Genomic DNA, 20,868 nt, shown 5'->3' with positions numbered 1-20,868 from the left:
TTTACAGGCTGACTAAAGCCTCTCAAATACAGTTGTGATTATGCCACTTTTTTTGTTTACAGATCATAATGAAATGCCATTGTCTTTTGGGTATGTTTAAATCTCTGAGAGATTTCTAATGTCTTACACAAGCAAACTACTTAAAAATAAAATAAATAAAAATAAATGAAAATAATTTCAAATCTCTAGGAGGTTCCATCACTAAAAACTGTGAGGCCTATGGCAAGAATAAAAGAGAGGCCCTCCTTTTATCCCCTGATTTTTGTCTTATACTAATTAAGATTATATTTTTAATATGTAACAATAATTGAGAAAAATTTAAGGATCTTCAGTTTAAACAAATTAGGAATAGGAACTTTTTGTTAAAATGATTCAGAAGTTTTCCAAAAAGTTAGAGAATTAACAAAGTATTTGTAACCTACCTTGTCTTGATATAACCTAATTTGGTCATTTTAAGAAAGCCATATTTTAATTCTGTGTATTGTATAAATTTCAATAAAGACTCATAAGCCCTTTTCTTTGTTAATATATCAGTTTACATTGAGTCCAACCTTGTAAAAACTGATACAAATCACTATTTCCTTCAAATTCACCATCTAGAGGCATTTCAATTACAGGCAAAAATACTTCAAATACCACAGAACATCTAAAAGTATGCCCTCAGATATATTTTGATATATGTTTACAAGTCATAAATATATGAAATAAGCTTAATACATTATTATATATGTATATATTTAGCCAATCACATATACATCAATATACACATAGATGACTACATTACAACTTTATCTTTAAGACTTTTAGCTTTATCAGTATATTAAAAATAATTACATATTATAATACACTTAATAATTCAGTAACTATAAACCTTTGTTAGAAACAAGAAAATCATATTTGTTGTTTTGTTTATGTATTTTTAGTTCTCAGTATTCTTTTATAATAATCACCAACTTCAAGTAAATTAGCCATTAATTTCTTTAGATTCAAGAAAATACACAAAGATAACAATCTAAGATCATTTTAGCTATTTTATTACTTTATGATTACATATTTTATATAACATTAACAACTTTTATCATAGTCAAAATGAATATAAATACACATCCCTCAACTGTATTTGCACACCTTATTTCCATTCTATAAGGACAGGGGTAATTTAAATCTATGTTTAGAGACTATAATTTTATATTGTTCTTAATCAGGAATTGTTTAGGCAACCAAAATAATTTGATTAATTTGATTAAATATCTGTATAAGTTCTTAATGTTGGTTAAATATTTAGAAATTGCAAACTTACACAATCATGTTAAGTTCTTATGATTTGTAGTATCAATAAAACATTCTAGTACATCAATGTAGTAAAATTAGTAAGCATTCACAAGATTCAACCCTTTTAAATTATATCTGTTATTAAAATTTCAATTATATCAATTTTAGATTTGTGTAATCATAGACAATTTGAGGACATAATTATAGAATATTTCTCTTAAAGTTAAATTAAATCAGACTAATTTATCTACAGTGTCATTTAAAATTACATGAGTCCGTTTTAAATAAATAAACCTCTTTAGAGTAAATAAATACATGTATACTAATATAAATAAGCAAAACTCAGTATTTATGTATTTTGAAAAATCAAAACTTTAGGATTATGCCAGAGCTCTATGGAGCCCAGGTTTCTTCTCAACTAAAAGACTAACAATATTACCCATACATATGAATGCTTTTCCTGATTTGTTAAAATTTTAGCAAGAGAAAACATGTGAATAAAGCACAGTTAATCATTTCCTTTCATTGTAAAATATGGACTATCTGAAAAATAATCTTAGAATGCCAATATAGAATGTTAGAAAAAATATTTATGGTCAATTAATTTCAATTTTTTCCTAAGCAAAACAGAAAAGGAGAAAAAGTGAAAAATGAATAAGTTATCTAGATTCCGGTAGATATAAAATTATGATTGCAAAGATTATCTCCCTTCTGCACAGCGTCGGAGATGCTTAAATGCAGAAAAATCTGTTTTCACACACGCAAGAACAAATTATTATAGACAGTTTAAACAACTCACATACTTGACAATTCCCCAGAGCCATATAATTAAAAATCTAGTGCATCTTAATCCCAGAAGCATGAAAATACAAGAGGAGATTTTGTATAATACACAGTAGTTTCTCTATTAGACATACAGGACAGAGAATCTCCTCATGAGGATTTTTCCCTTTTTGGTCTATTGGATCTGTCAAATAAACAATCTTGTTCATGTCAAAATTTCCCCAGAGTGGTCACTGCAATTTCACATTGTCCTTTGAGAAATTATGCCAATTAGAGAGATACATATATGGCTTACAATATGAGGGGAGGAATGTGAGATGTCCAGGCATAAAAGACTGAGAGGAACCCATGAAAACTTATGTCAGAAAGCATTTGTACAATATCATGTCTCCAGAACATTCCAAATATCAGTCCATTTCAAATCAACTAAGAGTGTTTAGAAGATTTTTTAAAAGATGACAATAAAAATGTTGTCCAAAGGAACACCAGAGTGATGTGACCATCTGAACTCATCACTTATTTAGAACACTTGAATCATGTAGTTTTAGAACCCACACTTTCCTCTCCCAGCTGACTTCCTCTTATAGTCTCACCTGAAAAAGTGATGAAGATGGAGAGTTTTTCTTATTTACATATATTTGAATCGTATAATTAAAAGATTACTAAAAATGTTTTCTTATTCTTAAGAAACAAAAGAAACATAACATTTGTGAAGTTGATGAAAAAAATTGGAGTTTAGACTTGATGCTGTACCTATGTCACTTTTACAGTTGGAGAATATCCAGTGGTCTCAGGGTAGTGCATTGGTTGCTATCCAGCATTGAGAGTGAGTGCATTTTAATGAGATTTTGTGAAACTTTCGATTTGTTCACTTTTTACCCTCCAAAAGATCACAAGACAATTCTGCTAATCAAGAAAAACTAATTATTTTAGACTTCTTTCAATAAGGGAAAACAACCCCTTACTAGAGTCTTAGTAGTGCCTCAGATGGGAGAAGTTGTGGAAAGTTATTTATTTGGGATAGTGCCTTGGGTCAGTTGTAGAGAGTATCTAGTGGAGATTGGTTAGAGTTTATAAATGAAAGTTTTGTATAGGTGGCACAATATACTGAGAATCTTTAAAGTGAGTCTTGATTTGCAAACTGTTAGTCTTTGTAAATAACTTATTTTAGTTGGTTCACAGTCTTATGTTCCAGAAGCAAATATTTCATGGAGTAAATAGTTATTCTTGCTTTTTCTCAGTATTTTAAAACATATGATGGAAAATAAGGTTTATTTTAGTTTTCATCATCAAAGATAGAAATTCCAAAATTTTCTTTTATTTCTCTGTGGTAAAATCTGTCCCTTCCCTGAGTGAGGTCCTTTTAAATGCAAATACTTCTGGAATGGAAACACATAAATATAAATAAGTTTATCTTGTTTTCTACACCCCTACTATAAAACCCTTATAAAATTTTATATTATTATGAGTTACTGGGAAGGGAAGTTGAATTTCAAGCAAATTAGAAGAGTCCATTGAGCACTAAAATTTGGGATATGAAAGGTTTTAATCAAGTTTATTTTATTTCAGAACTTATGACTAGGTCGTAATCCAGTATAAATTTGAACTTTAGTTCATCTAGCTATGATTTTTAAAATCTGTTCCTTTTTAGTTACCTAAATATAAAGCTAAACAGCCTTTTTCTTTCCCTCACCTTGACTAAACTTAAGACAGGTTTCTGATTGCCTAGAGGCCCCTGCACTCTTTTTTTCTTATGGGATGCACTTTAAAAATTTTGCAGTTGTAAATTATCTGCCTTTTTGAAATGTATGTAAATCTTCTTCCAACCTCTTGCCAGTTTAAGGATGCATAGGATGTCTTTATCAAGGACCTTGGAACCATGTCTCTGAAATGTAAACATCAAATATGATAGTACTCTTACTTCCCAGTGTACTCTACAGAAGGCCTACTCACAGAGCAAAATCTTTGCAAATTCAATAATAACTCAATCTGCTTGACACATTCCATTGATCAAACTCTTCTCTAGTGACATCAAATATAACAGTCTTCCTCCTTAACTGCAGGGATACTTTCCAAGACTCCAGTGTATGCCTGAAACTGTGAATAGTACCAAACCCTGTATTTACTGTATTTTTTTCCTATACATACACACCTATGATGAAGTTTAATTTATAAATTAGGCACAAAAAGAGATTAACAACAATTACTAATAAAAACAGAACAATTATAACAGCATACTATCATACAAGTTTTGTGACTATCGTCTCTCTTTTTCAAGATATCTTACTAAACTATACGAATATATTTATTATTATTATTATGATACTTTAAGTTCTAGGGTACATGTGCACAACGTGCAGGTTTGTTACATATGTATACATGTGCCATGTTGGTGTGCTGCACCCATTAACTTGTCATTTACATTAGGTATATATCCTAATGCTATCCCTCCCACCTCCTCCCACCCCCAAACCAAACACGGCATGTTCTCTCTCATAGGTGGGAATTGAACAATGAGATCACTTGGACACAGGAAGGGGAACATCACTAACATGTTTTTGAAGTGTGGTAACTGAAAGCATAGAAAGTGAAACCAATAAAAGGGAGGACTGCTGTCATTTTGTATTAGTTCAAGTTCGCAATTAAAATCCCTCCTGTTTTCTATTTTTGGAGAATTGAGTTTAGTTTCTCTCCCCTATTTCAATAGTCTTTAATAAAATTTAATTACTTATTTAACTTTCGTGCAATTTTTACCTTGACAGATATTATTTTAAGGATCCAGCTTTCTACATATCATGATTACAAAAAGTCACTTTCACCTCTGAAGTCACTTTATTTATCTATTTAATATCAAGGGTCAAAAATGGCAAAATAAAGGGCGTATATTAGATCTTACATTTTTTTTTTTCCCCACAGAGTCCTTTGCCAAGTGACCCTATGTATTAATATATTGTGGATATGACAAAATAATTTATAGAAAATTACACTATATTCCCTGAAATGATAGCTGGCATTATTTAACTAGAGTTGTTTACTTACCTATGCAGAACATTTTCTGTAAGTATGTTATAAATATTCTTCAGGTAGGTTAATTTCTCTACAAAAGAGGTGACTTTGGGGTAATATATTGTCTTATGTATATACATTAATAGGAATGAATTCTCAAAAAGGTAATTTCCAGCTGTTTGTTTTACTTCTATTTCCTTTGGGAAGAAAAGATCTTCCACTGCCCAGAATCATGATTTTATTACATTCCTTCCTCAAATAAACATTTTTAAATATCTAGAATAAAACTTCTAATTTAACTTTTGTGTATTTTGTAATATTGAGGTTTTTGTGCAATCAAGGTTTAATAATTAATCATATATTTTATGTACATGGTATATGTACAGTTGACCTGTGAATAATATAGGAGTTAGGGGTGCCGACCACTATGCAGTCCAAAATTGCCTAACACATTTGATTTAATGTTTTGATAGAATGTTTTACATAAATTTTTTTAAAGATTAATGGACTCCTTTAAGCAGATCTTTGATTCTCTATGTACACAAAGTTGAGAAATACAAGGTAGATTCCTCCGATATACAAGGTAGATTCAAGTTTCTATATGTCTACTGATATAATTTACTGTCTTACTAATTTTTTGAGAGATTACTTCTTATTTGTAAATTTAATTATGGAAAACCAAAATTCTAGTAGAAGTCTAGACTGTCTGAACAGATGAGAAATAATGTTGAAATCTAAAATTATTTTTTAGTCCCAGAAATTACTTGCAATAGTTTTTAGATATAGTAAATAACTGCAGCATAAAATAATGCACCACCGTTCCCATTTAATAAAAGTGTCTCAACCAGAGCATTGAATTTAATTTAGGTGTTCATATCACACTCCTTAGATAAAATGTGTGGTTTTTGAGGTGTAGTCAAAAGAAAAACCTCATTATTCAACTTTTAGTTCTTTCGGATTTTTTTAATCCCCGTAATAATTATTTTGAAAATAAAAGGGAAAGCACATAGTTATGTGAAATAAGTCTGTCCTATGCTAATTTCTATACTAATATTTATTGCTAATATATTGCTCTTTTTCAAGATTTTATTGTGTATTATTTTTTAACGTAGATATATAATAATTAAAAATACAGTGAATACTTTGAAATTTTGATGTTTCATATTTTCTAATTATATTTAAGGTGCAGAAATAATATGTTAGACATTTTTCCATAAAGAATATTTTAAAAATTAACAAATTTTGAATAAGGCTTTTAAGCTAGAAAATATAGTTTTATAGCCAAATCAACTTTCTGACTCTGGTAATTTTTCTGAGGTAGCAAAATAAAATATTTTCATTTTTAAAAGAAATACACAGTAAGTTATAATGTTCAATATAGTCTCAAATCTCAGGAAGCTAAACTACCTATATACATAGATATAGAGATAGATAAAATAATCAAGTGGTGTCATAAAATGCTAATATTTGTTACTTCTTCTATGAGTGCTTGTCAAATTTGTAAGCCAATTATAATAGTGCTCCTTTAATTGAAAAAAAAATTACAACTAATATCCTCTGAATGTAGAAAATCATTACATACTCAAAGAGAAATGAAGACCTTTATGAATTACAAACACATAGACATATAGACACAGATAAAACTTATAGCTTCAATTGTAATATTTTAGACTTGGGGCAAGTGTAAATAACATGTCACTGTCATGTCAAAGAACTAGTCTCCTTCCTACTAGATTCGACTTTCTTACTTGTTTTGATCTCTATGTAGAAAGTGAAAAGACAGATTCTCATTTGATTCTAATTCAACAGAGAGTAAATCTCTATGAACCATTTATCTACTTAGATATCAATAAAGGATCAGACCATGAAACCAAATTCCTAATCTGTGTTGCAGCAGATGGAAAATAACTTGTTGGCTATGAACCAAAACCAAAAAGAAAATATGAAAATATGCAGAGAAATGTTTTTAAAGATAGTAAAGTTCTATTGCCATTTGAATTTACTTGTAGGAATTAGGAATATAGTTATATGTAAATATACAAATATATACCTGTGTTTAAGCACTCCATAAGAAGTGCACTTCTCTTCTGACAGTTTACCTAACCATCAGGTAAATCCATTGAGCATATCTGTGGGAGAGTTTTAAAGCTGTTAAAAATATAAATATAATTTTCAATAAAACATACCATCATGACTTTATGAAAATACTAAACGTGTGAAAGATATTATTTAATTTACTTTTAATAAGGAATCAAGTAAAGCTTTACAATGAGTTCAAAGGAGAAAATGGGTAAACCACTGAAGGATAGAAACTATTTAGCAAAACCACAAATAGATTTTTCATGGATCTATCAATACAATGCTATTTCCATCACATCAGTTAACAATGTCTATAAAATTTGGTTAAAATGGAATTTTTTTAAAAATTGTGTAATAAATGTATATATATTCAGTACATATATATATACATACATATATACACATATATATACATATACATATGTATTTCTGTCACAATTTGAGTATAAACAATTTGACTATTAAAAATGATTTTGACATAAATCAAAACTGATTTTTTCAACCTTTGCTAAAGGAACACATTATTTCAACAAATAAATGAAAGCTTGAAATTCAAACTTTGAAATGATTGTGTCATCCAAAAGACTACCAAGAAGACTAAATAGTAGAATGAAGAGTTTATTTGTGATATCAGTTTGCTAACTGGGTGCAGTAATCCATTCTCACACTGCTATAAAGAACTACCTGACTCTGAGTGATTTATAAAGAAAAGAGGTTTAATTGACACAGAGTTCCACAGGCTGTACAGGAGGCATGGCTGGGAGGCCTGGGAAAACTTTCAATCATGGCAGAAATCAAAGGGAAAGAAAGCATGGTCTTCACATGGCAGCAGGAGAGACAGTAAAGGAAGAGGTGTTACATACTTTTACACCACCAGATCTCAGGAAAACTCACTTGGTATCAGGAGAACAGCAAGGGGGAAACTGCACCCATGATTTAATCATATCCCACCAGGTCCCACCTCTAACACTCAGGATCACAATTCAACATGAGATTTGGGTAAGGAAACAGAGCCAAACAATATAACTGGGAAAACGTCATCTCTGATATCGACCCAAGGTGCTCTCTTAGAAGTGGTAAAGGGCAGGATGATTTTTGTGCCTCACAGGGTCTGTGTTCAAAATAGACTCAGAGGCCGGGCGCGGTGGCTCAAGCCTGTAATCCCAGCACTTTGGGAGGCCGAGACGGGCGGATCACGAGGTCAGGAGATCGAGACCATCCTGGCTAACACGGTGAAACCCCGTCTCTACTAAAAATACAAAAAACTAGCCGGGCGAGGTGGCGGGCGCCTGTAGTCCCAGCTACTCCGGAGGCTGAGGCAGGAGAATGGCGTAAACCCGGGAGGCGGAGCTTCCAGTGAGCTGAGATCCAGCCACTGCACTCCAGCCCGGGCGAAAGAGCAAGACTCCGTCTCAAAAAAAAAAAAAAAAAAAAAAAAAAAAAAAAAAAAATAGACTCAGACATATTCAGCAGGTTTGCGGGGAAAGCAATACATATTTATGAGGAGGAATCAAGCACATGTTCAGTGAGTAAACATGTATGTAACATGCATCCCATGTTCTCTTTGAAGCAGGGCTTTAGTGTTAAAATGAGGTGGAATTTGGCAGTTTGCATCAAAAAGTGAACTATAGGACACAAAGACAGTTTGTGTCCTGTTTGTATAAACTGGCTGAAACTGATTTGAGGCCTACAATTGCTTATCAGAAGAGTGTTTGTAAGGCAGTTCTGTCTGATAAGGGTTATGGTGGCCTTGGCTGTAAATCAGAGTTAGGAATGAAATGACAATTTGACTGATAGCTCCTATTAGGGAGTTTAGCAAGGGTGTGGTTTTTCTTGTAGCTCTAGAAATTTAGGGAATTGTTGTGCCAACCAAGTTCTGAACCCTTGTCCCATAGTTATCTTCTGTTTCCTTAACACTAGGTTTCATCTTAGTAGACAGAGAGGCATCTATTGTGGTCTCTCAGATCACAATTGTAATATTATAGTAAGTGATGGGAATTTACAACATTTTTATTTCTTTTTGTTATAGATTTGTGCAAATGGATACATTTGTTTGAGTGAAGAAGACAGTCAGAAATGCCGGTATCTATGTTTTCTCAGATGGACTAGCAACATGGATCTGGAAAATATAACTGACGATCAAGAAAATAAGTGTCAACATGAAGCTATTTGTGAAGATGAAATTAATAGACCCAGGTATTTATGTATCATTTGAGCAGATAATATCACCCATCAAAAAGTTATAATTACATTGATGAGTCATAATCGAATTATTTCATGGTAACAATCTTTTTTTTTTGATTAAAATGATTGGAATTTTCACACCAAACACTTATATATACATATATACTTATTATATATTATGTTACATAATACATGTTATTTATAACAATTCTAGCACAATAAAAGAGAAGAAGGAATATATATGTATAGAAATAACTATTCTATATCATTGTAGAATTCAGTTAGCATAAATCTGTGATAAATTCTACTAAGTTAAGATGAGTACGATTAGTTCCAAAGCAACTACAAAAAAAAAACAAAAAACAAAAAACAAACAAACAAACAAAAAAAACGAGTGGTGAGAGAGGGCATTCCTGTCTTGTGCCAGTTTTCAAGGGGAATGCTTCCGGTTTTGCCCATTCAGTATGATATTGGCTGTGGGTTTGTCATAAATAACTCTTATTATTTCGAGATATGTTCCATCAATACCAAATTTATTGAAGGTTTTTATCATGAAGGGCTGTTGAATTTTGTCAAAGGCCTTTTCTGCATCTATTGAGATAATCATGGGTTTTTGTCTTTGGTTCTGTTTATATGCTGGATTATGTTTATTGATTTGCATATGTTGAACCATCCTTGCATCCCTGGGATGAAGTCCACTTGATCATGGTGAATAAGCATTTTTATGTGCTGCTAGATTCGTTTTTTCAGTATTTTACTGAGGATTGTTGCATTGATGTTCATCAGGATATTGGTCTAAAATTCCCTTTTTTTGTTGTCTCTGCCAGGCTTCGGTATCAGGATGATGTTGGCCTCATAAAATGAGTTAGGGAGGATTCCCTCTTTTTCTATTGATTGGAATAGTTTCAGAAGGAATGGCAACAGCTCCTCCTTGTACCTCTGGTAGAATTCGGCTGTGAATTCGTCTTGTCCTGGACTTTTTTTGTTTGGTAGGCTATTAATTATTGCCTCAATTTCAGAGTCTGTTATTGATCTATTCAGGGATTCAACTTCTTCCTGGTTTAGTCTTGGGAGAGTGTATGCGTCCAGGAATTTATCCATTTCTTCTAGGTTTTCTAGTTTGTTTGTGTAGAGGTGTTTATAGTATTCTCTGATGGTAGTTTGTATTTCTGTGGGGTTGGTGGTGATATCCCCTTTATCATTTTTTATGGCATCTATTTAATTCTTCTCTCTTTTATTCTTTATTAGTCTTGCTAGTGGTCTATCAATGTTGTTGATCCTTTCAAAAAACCAGCTCCTGGATTCATTGATTTTTTGAAGGATTTTTTGTGTCTCTATCTCCTTCAGTTCTACTCTGATCTTAGCTATTTCTTGCCTTCTGCTAGCTTTTGAATGTGTTTGCTCTTGCTTCTCTAGTTCTTTTAATTGTGATGTTAGGGTGTCAATTTTAGATCTTTTCTGTTTTTTCTTGTGGGCATTTAGTGCTATAAATTTCCCTCTACACATGCTTTAAATGTGTCCCAGCGATTCTGGTATGCTGTGTCTTTGTTCTTACTGGTTTCAAAGAACATCTTTATTTCTGCCTTCATTTCGTTATGTATCCAGTAGTCATTCAGTAGCAGGTTGTTCAGTTTCCATGTAGATGAGTGGTTTTGATTGAGTTTCTTTGTCCTGAGTTCTAGTTTGATTGCACTGTGGTCTGAGAGGCAGTTTGTTATAATTTCTGTTCTTTACATTTGTTGAGGAGTGCTTTACTTCCAACTATGTGGTCAATTTTGGAATAATTGTGATGTGGTGCTGAGAAAAATGTATATTCTATTGATTTGGGGTGGAGAGTTCTGTAGATGTCTCTTAGGTCTGCTTGATGCAGAATTGAGTTCAATTCCTGGATATCCTTATTAACTTTCTGTCTCATTGATCTGTCTAATGTTGACAGTGAGGTCTTAAAGTCTCCCATTATTATTGTGTGGGAGTCTAAGTCTCTTTGTAAGTCTCTAAGGACTTGCTTTATTAATCTAGGTGCTCCTGTTTTGAGTGCATATATATTTAGGATGGTTAGCTCTTCTTGTTGAATTGATCCCTTTACCATTATGTAATGGCCTTTCTTTCTTTTGATCTTTGTTGGTTTAAAGTCTGTTTTATCAGAGACTAGGATTGCAACCCCTGCTTTTTTTTGTTTTCCATTTGCTTGGTAGATCTTCCTCCATCCCTTTATTTTGAGCCTATGTGTGTCTCTGCATAGTGTTGGAAGTTCTGGCCAGGACAATCAGGCAAGAGAAAGAAATAAAGGATATTCAATTAGGAAAAGAGGAAGTCAAATTGTCCCTGTTTGCAGATGACATGATTTTGTATTTAGAAAACCCCATCGTCTCAGCCCAAAATCTCCTCAAGCTGATAAGTAACTTCAGCAATGTCTCAGGATACAAAATCAATGTGCAAAAGTCACTAGCATTCTTATACACCAATAACAGACAGAGAGCCAAATCATGAGTGAACTCCCATTCACAATAGCTTCAAAGAGAATAAAATACCTAGGAATCCAACTTACAAGGGATGTGATGGACCTCTTCAATAAGAACTACAAACTACTGCTCAATGAAATAAAAGAGGACACAAACAAATGGAAGAACATTCCATGCTCATGGATAGGAAGAATCAATATCATGAAAATGGTCATACTGCCCAAGGTAATTTATAGATTCAATGCCATCCCCATTAAGCTACCAATGACTTTCTTCACAGAATTGGACAAGACTTCTTTAAAGTTCATATGGAACCAAAAAAGAGCCCACATTGCCAAGACAGTCCTAAGCCAAAAGAACAAATCTGGAGGCATCATGTTACCTGACTTCAAGCTATACTACAAGGCTACAGTAACCAAAACAGCATGGTACTGGTACCAAAACAAAGATATAAAGCAATGGAACAGAACAGAGCCCTCAGAAATAATACTACACATCTACAACCATCTGATCTTTGACAAACCTGACAAAAACAAGAAATGGGGAAAGGATTCCCTATTCAATAAATGGTACTGGGAAAACTTGCTAGCAATATGCAGAAAGCTGAAACTGGATCCATTCCTTACACCTTATACAAAAATTAATTCAAGATGGATTAGAGACTTAAATGTTAGGCCTAAAACCATAAAACCCTAGAAGTAAACCTAGGCAGTAATCTTCAGGACATAGGCATGGACAGGGACTTCATGTCTAAACACCAAAAGCAATGGCAACAAAAGCCAAAATGGAGAAATGGGATCTAATTAAACTAAAGAGCTTCTGCACAGAAAAAGAAACTACCATCAGAGTGAACAGGCAACCTACAGAATGGGAAAAATTTTTTTCAATCTACTCATCTGACAAAGGGCTAATATCCAGAACCTACAAAGAACTCAGACAAATTTACAAGAAAACACAAACAACCCCATCAAAAAATGGGCAAAGGATATGAACAGACACTTCTCAGAAGAAGACACTTATGCAGCCAACAGACACATGAAAAAATGCTCATCATCCCTAGCCATCAAAGAAATGCAAATCAAAACCATAATGAGAATACCATCTCACACCAGCTAGAATGGAGATTCATTTAAAAAATCAGGAAACAACAGGTGCTGGAGAGGATGCGGAGAAATAGGAACACTTTCAAACTGTTGGTGGGAATGTAAACTAGTTCAACCATTGCAGATGACAGTGTGGTGATTCCTCAAGGATCTAGAACTAGAAATCCATTTCACCCAGCCATCCCATTACTGGGTATATGCCCAAAGGATTATAAATCATGCTGTTATAAAGACATATGCACACGTATGTTTATTGTGGCTCTATTCACAATAGCAAAGACTGGAACCAACCCAAATGTCCATCAGTGACAGACTGGAGAAAGAAATGTGGCACATATACACCATGGAATACTATGCAGCCATAAAAAAGGACAAGTTTGTATCCTTTGTAGGGACATGGATGCAGCTGGAAACCATCATTCTCAGCAAACTATCGCAAGAACAGAAAACCAAACACCGCACATTCTCACTCATAGATGGGAATTGAAAAATGAGAACACTTGGACACAGGAAGGGGAACATCACACACTGGGGCCTATTGTGGGGTGGGGGAAGGGGGGAGGGATAGCGTTAGGAGAAATATCTAATGTAAGTGACAAGTTAATGGGTTCAGCACTCCAACGAGGCTGAGGCAGGAGAATGGCATAAACCCGGGAGGTGGAGCTTGCAGTGAGCTGAGATCCGGCCACTGCAGTCCAGCCTGGGCGACAGAGCGAGACTCCGTCTCAAAAAAAAAAAGAAAGAAAAAGAAAAAAAAAAGAAAAAAGAAAAATACCAACTACTGAAATTGATTCAAGAAGAAATAGGAAATCTAACCTGTAACAAGCACAAAGATGGAATCAGTAGTTAAACAAACCAACATAAATTAACACTATGAAATGCCCACGCTGAGATGACTTCATTTGACATTGTAACAAATATTTAAAGCAAAATTAAGAGTAGTTATTCACCATCTCCTCCAAAAATAAAAGAGCAGGAAACATTTCCCAACTCATTTTATGAGGCCGATATTACAATAGCACAACCTGACAAATCACAAGAAAACTATAAGCAAATCTATGTTTTATATTTTCAATCCCTCTACATACCATTAAACTTAATGAAAAAGAGACAATTATATAAACTCTGAATAAATGGAAGTATAATGCATAGACTTAAATATTAGCCCTTAAATTAGCTAAAATATTAATTCTTCCCAAATTAATTCACACAAGAACACTCAACACAGTATCACAACAAATTCAGCAACATGTAGAAAGATTTATACAGCATGACCAGATGGGATTTATCATAAGAATATAAGGTTGGTTTAATTTTTTAAAAATCAACTAATGTAATTTACTTTATCAATAGAATAAATAAAAAAGAAAATGCATGATAATATAAATAGATGTAGAAAAAAAAGCATGTTACAGAATCTCACAACTATTTATGAAACAAACACTCAACAAATGAAGAATAAAAGAGAACTTCCACAATCTGATAAGGGAAGTCTAAAATAAACAAGAAGAACAAAGAAACATAACTAACATTATACTTAATGGTGAAAGGCTGAAAGACTGGAATTTTAAATCAAAACTGTGAGATAACACTTTACACCCACTTGTATAGTCTAATCATAGAATTTCCATGTGACCCAGCAATTCTACTTCTAGTGTAGACTCAAAAAAATGAACATACATGTTCTTACAAAAATTTGTATGTGAGTGTTTGCAGTTTTGTTTAAAAGAGTCAAAAAGTTGAAACAACCCAAATGACCATCAACCGATGAATGTATATATATAAAATTTGTTATATTCATACAATGAAATGTTATTCAGCAATAGAAAAAATGAATTACCAATACATGCTTTAATATGGATGAACATTGAAAACATTTTGATAAGGAAAAGCAGTAAGCAAAAAGACACACAGAGTAGTGCTCAACAAATACTTGTTTAATGAAACAATGATTTTCAGAAGCTTTTTATTTATTAGGAAAATTATCCTTAATTTTGTGATAAAATTTCCTTTTTTTCTGATGTTGTGATTCTCTTTTGTTTGCCATTATTTTTTGACATCCAGAAAATCTTGGGATTTTTGCAATTGAAATTATCAACACTTTAATGAGTTCTTGATATTGTCTCATAATACTAACAATGGAGCCCAGCAAATTTTGCAGATACAAGTATTTTATGTAAAATTAAGTTTTTCCATATCAGTTGCAATATCTAGAAATTATATATGTGATACCACCTGTTATAATGTCAAAAGATATGCAAAATATTTAGAATTAAAAAAAAAAAGTTCTAATTCTCTGTTAAAGAGACCCTCTATGTACCACTAAGCTCAATGAAAAAGAGAAAATTATATATACTCTGAATAAATGGAAACATAGTGCATGGACTTAAATATTAGGCCTTAAATTAGTTAAAATATTGATTCTTCCCAAATTAATTCACACATTTAATGCAACAACAAAAATATTGCAAGTTATTTTAGACACTAATTATCATGTTATATATATTTATGAATAACGTTTTCCAAATTATAAAGTTATCTTTGAAAAGGGACTAATGGTGTGGGTGCCTTTAAAGGAAAATAATAATAATAATAATAATGGGTCAACAGAGAGCTCTGACAACAATCCAAGTATATATGGGATCTTGATATATGAGAAATTCGGCTATAATTTCGTTTGAACATGCAGGGTTCTTTAGTAAATGGTATTGAGGAAATGGCTTATTATAAGACCTTAAATGAAACTGGATTACAACTTTATACCTTATGTAGAAGGAGATTCTAAATATGTATAGGGATCTAAATGTAAAAGGTAAAATTATGATATAAATGAAAGAAATGTAGAAAAATATCTTTGTGATTTGGGGATGGAGAAATTTTTCAATTAAACTCAATGTATAAGGCAAAGTAATGACAGTATTATAATAATAGACACGAATAATGGTGATGATGATAACAGACACAAAATTAATGAATAATGTATAAACATTTTCTTTTAAAATGTATTTTAAATGGGTACAGATTAAAATTCATAATATTAATGACGTGTTTCAAACAGGTCTGCATATTACCACATTTTTTGCCCTGAAATGTTCAAAAATTTTTTCTGGGAATTTATAAAATGTTTAATGAGCCAAAGAAAAAATCATACCAGCCATATTGTTAGTTAAGACCAGGAAAGATTTGCTAAGTATGGGATGATAATTTCTTAATACCATGCCCCGACTGTGAAGTGTTCATGACTCCCACTTCTTTTTGAAGCCTCAAATTTATGTCTAAGTCACCAATCCCCACTTGCTACCAGAAATACTATAACAGAATGAAATATCTTCATTTGTACATTTATTATTTATTGAATATCCTCTAATTGGAATATACTGTTCAAAACGTTATGACAGTGAGACATGATATCTGTTCCCAGGTAGTGTACTATACATAGGTAAGATTATATACTCTTCAGAACACATCTCATGGTTGTTCTATTTTATTTAAAAAGTGAACATATTTTTTAAAGTACTAAAATAATTATTTTTTTTTCACTTTCTGAACATACAAGTTGCTTGATTATAGCAACGTGTCTTCTGGCTTTCTTTCTGGAAGTTTTAAATTAAACCTGTTTCCTTTACAGCCTATTTTAGGAGATTCACATTTTCTATGTAATGTTAAATATATCCAAAACATAATTTTCAGTTATAAGCAAGAGTTCTGTTTCCAAGTGCAAAATCTAAAAGTCCATAAGAAAATCAGGTATAGTTTCAAAAACTATTTCTGTAGAGTCAGGAGGCTTGTCAAAATAGAGCTTTATGTGAATTTGGCACAAAAATATAGTATAATTTGACCAGGATTTTCTTAAATTATTTCTGATCCAAAAAGTCTGATAATTATTTATTCCAAGACTATTGTAATTTCTGCCATGATGTCAGTGATTTTATTAACAAATTGAATAGTTGTTTTAGGTTTATTTATTTAATTTGGCTATACTATGCAAACTTTTCTGCCATCAAGTAAAAGTTTTATATGCTTGTATTTTTACCTTCAAAACAAAAAAGATATTGAACTACATATGAAAGTATCATGCGGGGCGCGGTGGCTCAAGCCTGTAATCCCAGCAGTTTGGGAGGCCGAGACGGGTGGATCACGAGGTCAGGAGGTCAGGAGATCGAGACTATCCTGGCTAACACAGTGAAACCCCGTCTCTACTAAAAAATACAAAAAACTAGCCGGGCAAGGTGGCGGGCGCCTGTAGTTCCAGCTACTCGGGAGGCTGAGGCAGGAGAATGGCATAAACCCGGGAGGCGGAGCTTGCAGTGAGCTGAGATCCGGCCACTGCACTCCAGACTGGGCAACAGAGCGAGACTCTGTCTCAAAAAAAAAAAAAAAAGAAAGAAAGTATCATATTGAATGTATTTTTGGGTTTGGGCCAGTCTTGATACCACTTGATCAAGTGTGTAAATCTTTTTGTCTAAAGCACTTACATACACGGATATATTTTCTCTCTTTATTATGCTCTGGAAAACCAAATAATCTTGGTTCTTAAATCTTTGTAGTAAAATGATATAGAAATCATTCATTTAAGCAATTCTAGAGTGCATATCATTGTATTTCCCATCACATACCAAAATTATTATGACAAACTTCATTAAATGAAGCATTTTTCAATAATAAAGTTTCAAGGGTCATATGGGTTGAAACTTAACTCATCTATACACAATTATCTCTCATATATTTTCCCCAAATACATACGTTATATATTTAAAATAAAAGTTTGACTATATTATAGCTTCAGGTTTTATGATTTTTCATCCTTTAATTTCATATCTCAAACAATAAAATGATTTATGCATGTTACATAATTTTATACTACCTGAGTCAGATTTTTATTTAAATTTATATTTAAATAGTTTTTATAGATATAACTCTTTTGCATTGCTTTTCAAATTATATTCTAAGACTTGGAATTTCATGCACCCTTTTATGGAGAATCTCTAAAAGGTGATCTTTGTCTTGAGCATAGCTTATTCAAGTTTAAAATGCATTTGTGGACAATATTAACACATTAATTGAGCATCCACAGTTTATAAGGTATTTGGGTCATAACTTTAGGACTCAGGATAGTAAGTAAAGGAATATATTTTATTTTTTCTATTCCTAGAATTTTTTTCATTAAAAATATAAATGATAAAAACTAATAATTATAATATTTTCACATTAGATCATATTTTTAACTTATAGAATTTTACCTAGTAGGCTTCTGCTTTTTACTTTTTATATTATTCACTATTTTCCCATTTAACTGTATTTTAAAATTTATATATTTAATAATACAGTTAGCAATACATCCATAAATTATTTTACTCCAATTTGATATCTCAAAGAAAATTTCTTTAAATTTACATAATTTCAAGATATCAATAACATTTGTAGGTTACTATAATTTTCATCAAAATTGATATTTTATCAAAATTGATGTATTTCTCCCTGAAAAGCTTTCAATCTGATAGCCATTTTCTTAGTACTCAATGCCAGTGTACACATATATATTACAATTTATTTGAATTTATTAATTATGATGACAAAATGCTTGATATACTAGTACATGGTTGGGTGACAAGTGATGAGTGCTTTTGTAAATTGGAGAAATTTATTTTAGCTCAGTGATTTTCAGGGAGAGTATTTTGTCTTCTAGAGGCATCTTGGGAATTTCTAGAGTCATTGTCAATATTCAGAATAATTGACTGGAACAGCTGACATTTAGCATGTGGGTAGTGAATGATGAATGCTATAAATCTTTCAATACACAGAACAATTCAGGCAAAGAAAACGTTTTCCATGGATTGCACAGTTTCTAAAAGTCACAGCATAAGTTAATGTGTATATAAAACCTACATATAAATATCTAAGGCTAGATCTGAATTTCAGGTCAGATATTGGCACAAAATATTTTTACACAATTTTAATAATCATTGAATATATCAGGAATAAATATTTTATGTTAAATCAATAAATACCATTTTTCACTCAGAAATTTCTTAGAATTTGTTAACCATATTGAAAAAAATACATCATCCTACTTGAGTGTCTAATAGGAAATGACTATTAACAGTCTTTATTTATGGCTACCAAACCCAAGATAATTCTGTGTATGAGTACAAACAGCCAACCACTTCAGTGTGTCTTCTAGTTTAGTCATTCCTTAGTATCTTTGTGTAGAAACAGTGGTCTTATAAATTAGTGGTCTCTTATACTTTTTATATTAGAATTAGGGAATTATCTTGGTTAATTTTTAATATTAAGTGTGTAGGTAGGATACATGATGAATTCCATTTAATGAAGTAAAGTGTGTACTACAAAAACCAGAAATGTACAATTAACAGAAAATATTGGTCTAATTGATTTTAGTTTATCTGTTTCAAGAAGTACAAAGCTAAGTAGATTATACACCTTTAAAAATATAACTAATAGAAGATCAAAGCCAGGCAAATATTTCAAAATTATAACAAATAAATCACATTACAAACCAATTCACCAAATAAAGAAATAAAACACAATTCACATTTCAAAATAAAAAAAAAATTATAAACACATAAAAGATATATTGGTTATTAACATCCATTAAATTACCTCAAAAATCAAACTAAAACAGACCAATTCTAGGTTGTTTAACAGGTTCATTATAACAATTTGACTTAGAAGGATTAAAAAACATGTAATAGAAAAAATTACTGGAGAGATCCTAACAAGAACAAGGCTGGAACTACAGACTTGATATATCAAGGTGGAATTTCAGACAGAAAGTGTTAAACCAGATACAAAGTAGTTTTTATTTAGCTTTATGTTGACGTACTGAAAGCAGTTTGCATTACAATCAATAATACCTGCTATTAATTTAGGCTCCTAAAAGTATTTAAGTATATGAAAAAATCAAAAAATGAGGTAGTATAAATTGGTAGGAAGACACACAATTATTGTGGTTTATAGATATGACTATGAATATAGTAAAATAAAAGAATTGATTTACAAAACTTATTGGAAATAAGATAATTTTATACTGTGGTCTACTGACAAATCTTCATAAGAAATGTATAGATTTACAATAAGAAATAAATGTCATTTAGAAAATAAAATGAAGACAAATATTTTATTTATAATAGTAATCCAAAACATAGAACACATAAGAATAAACTGTTATAAATGCATAACAAAAGAAAATCTTAAAATTATAAAGACGATTTATGAAAGATTATTAAATGCTTTCAGTTGCATAGCGTGTTCTTGGGTAGAAAGGCTCAACGTTTTAAATATGGTAACTCTAAATTCATATATAAATTCTACATGGTCTCATATAAAATAAAAATGAAACTTTTGTTTTGCTATATATATAAAGAGGATAAAAGTTGAAAGAAAAAAACTATAAGAGTATGAGAAAAGATATAAAGCAAGGTATTAAAATATGTTCTTGGGTGTTAAATCAAACACCTTCTACTGAGGCAGACTGTGACTCACATATATGAGTCATATGCGTATATATCATATATAAATATATGTACTTATCTATATGATTTTATTTTATTATAAATAGCATTTCTAATCAGTGGTAGAAAAGAAATTACACCATTTAAAAATTTATCAGATAATTTGAAGGGGTGGCCTGCCCCTCCACACCTGTGGGTGTTTCTCGTTAGGTGGAAGAGAGACTTGAGAAAAGAAATAAGACACAGAGACAAAGTATAGAGGAAGAAAAAGTGGGCCCAGGGAACCGGCGCTCACCATACAGAAGACCCGCACCAGCACCGGCCTCTGAGTTCCCTCAGTATTTATTGATCATTATCTTTACCATCTAGGAAAAGGGGAAGTGGCAGGATAATAGGATCATAGTAGGGAGGTCAGCAGAAAGACATATGAATGAAGATCTCTGTGACAAGAATAAGTTTAAGGAAAAGTGCTGTGCCTTGATATGCATGTGAAAAAATCTCCATAAA

At 31.8% G+C, this 20,868-nt stretch overlaps 1 protein-coding gene across 3 annotated transcripts in view; it reads left to right on the top strand.

The window, feature by feature from the left end:
• The window catches only part of EYS (eyes shut homolog), a 2,089,174-nt gene that overhangs the window by 403,307 nt on the left and 1,664,999 nt on the right, over nucleotides 1–20,868 (top strand). For 2 of the 3 annotated variants that reach the window (XM_033217548.1, XM_033217547.1), the window contains one exon: nucleotides 9,170–9,336. In XM_033217548.1, the coding sequence (XP_033073439.1) occupies nucleotides 9,170–9,336 (167 nt within the window). Of the gene's footprint in view, nucleotides 1–9,169; nucleotides 9,343–14,106; nucleotides 14,192–20,868 lie in introns of those variants that run through there. The other variant, XM_033217549.1, reaches the window with a different exon arrangement.

This window comes from Trachypithecus francoisi, unplaced genomic scaffold (assembly GCF_009764315.1).
Source record: "Trachypithecus francoisi isolate TF-2019V2 unplaced genomic scaffold, Tfra_2.0 Lachesis_group10, whole genome shotgun sequence".
In the NCBI taxonomy this organism is placed as follows: domain Eukaryota; kingdom Metazoa; phylum Chordata; class Mammalia; order Primates; family Cercopithecidae; genus Trachypithecus; species Trachypithecus francoisi.
Note: the sequence above shows the minus strand (reverse complement) of the source record. Positions and strands in the feature narration are given on the sequence as shown.